Here is a 667-nt window from a genome sequence, read left to right as displayed (position 1 = left end):
GGACTGGGGCGTGGAGCAGCCGGGACTGGCCAGGGGCAGCGCGCAGAGCTCACGCACGTTGGCAATCTGCTCCTTCAGCAGGCGGATGATCCTCCGCTGGCCTCTCACCACCTGGACGTTGAAGTAGATCACGGCTCTGCAATGACAAGCAGTACAGGACGGTGGCAGCTGGGGTGGGAAGCTGGGGGATGCTGTGCTCCTGGCACCATGCTGGGGCGCAGGGCTCTGGAGTGACACCCCAGCTCCCAGCCCCCCCGCTCAGGACTGTGACAGCAGGACCCTCAAAGCGCAGGCCCAGGGTCCAGCCTTGGGCTTGGGTCCCTACTCACAGCAGGACCCCGGACACGAAGAACAAGAGGAAGGTGTTCTCCACCAGGTGCTGGTGGACCCAGGCAAACCAGGTGATGTTCGGGTTGGACTTCTCCAGCACTTGCACCCAGGTCTTCCCCGACTTGTAGATGCTTTCCAGCCCCTGGAAGGGACCACAGGTTTCTGACGGCCGCACCCTGAGCAGACAGAGCGATGGGGTCAGTCAGAGCGATGGGCAGCCCAGCTGGCCACTACCCCTATCCCAGGCCACTGCCCGGCCTCAGATGTCCAGCCTCCAGGGACCAAGCTTTGCCTGCCCCAGGCATCCCCAGTGGCTGGACGGGGGGGGGGCCTCATC

The 667-nt window shown here is 64.6% G+C and overlaps 1 protein-coding gene across 1 annotated transcript in view; it reads right to left on the bottom strand.

Moving 5' to 3' along the window:
* Positions 1-53: 53 nt before the first annotated feature.
* TMC6 (transmembrane channel-like 6) overlaps positions 54-667 on the bottom strand; it is a gene marked incomplete at both ends in the record, with an annotated part of 4,848 nt that continues 4,234 nt past the window's right edge. Inside the window, 2 exons of the mRNA XM_009578407.1 lie at positions 54-136; positions 330-506. Of these exons, the coding sequence (XP_009576702.1) occupies positions 54-136; positions 330-506 (260 nt within the window). The remainder of the gene's footprint in view (positions 137-329; positions 507-667) is intronic.

Source organism: Fulmarus glacialis, unplaced genomic scaffold (genome assembly GCF_000690835.1).
Source record: "Fulmarus glacialis isolate BGI_N327 unplaced genomic scaffold, ASM69083v1 scaffold25615, whole genome shotgun sequence".
Taxonomy (NCBI): domain Eukaryota; kingdom Metazoa; phylum Chordata; class Aves; order Procellariiformes; family Procellariidae; genus Fulmarus; species Fulmarus glacialis.
The sequence above is the reverse complement of the archived record's forward strand: the minus strand, read 5'-3'. Positions and strand labels throughout refer to the sequence as shown.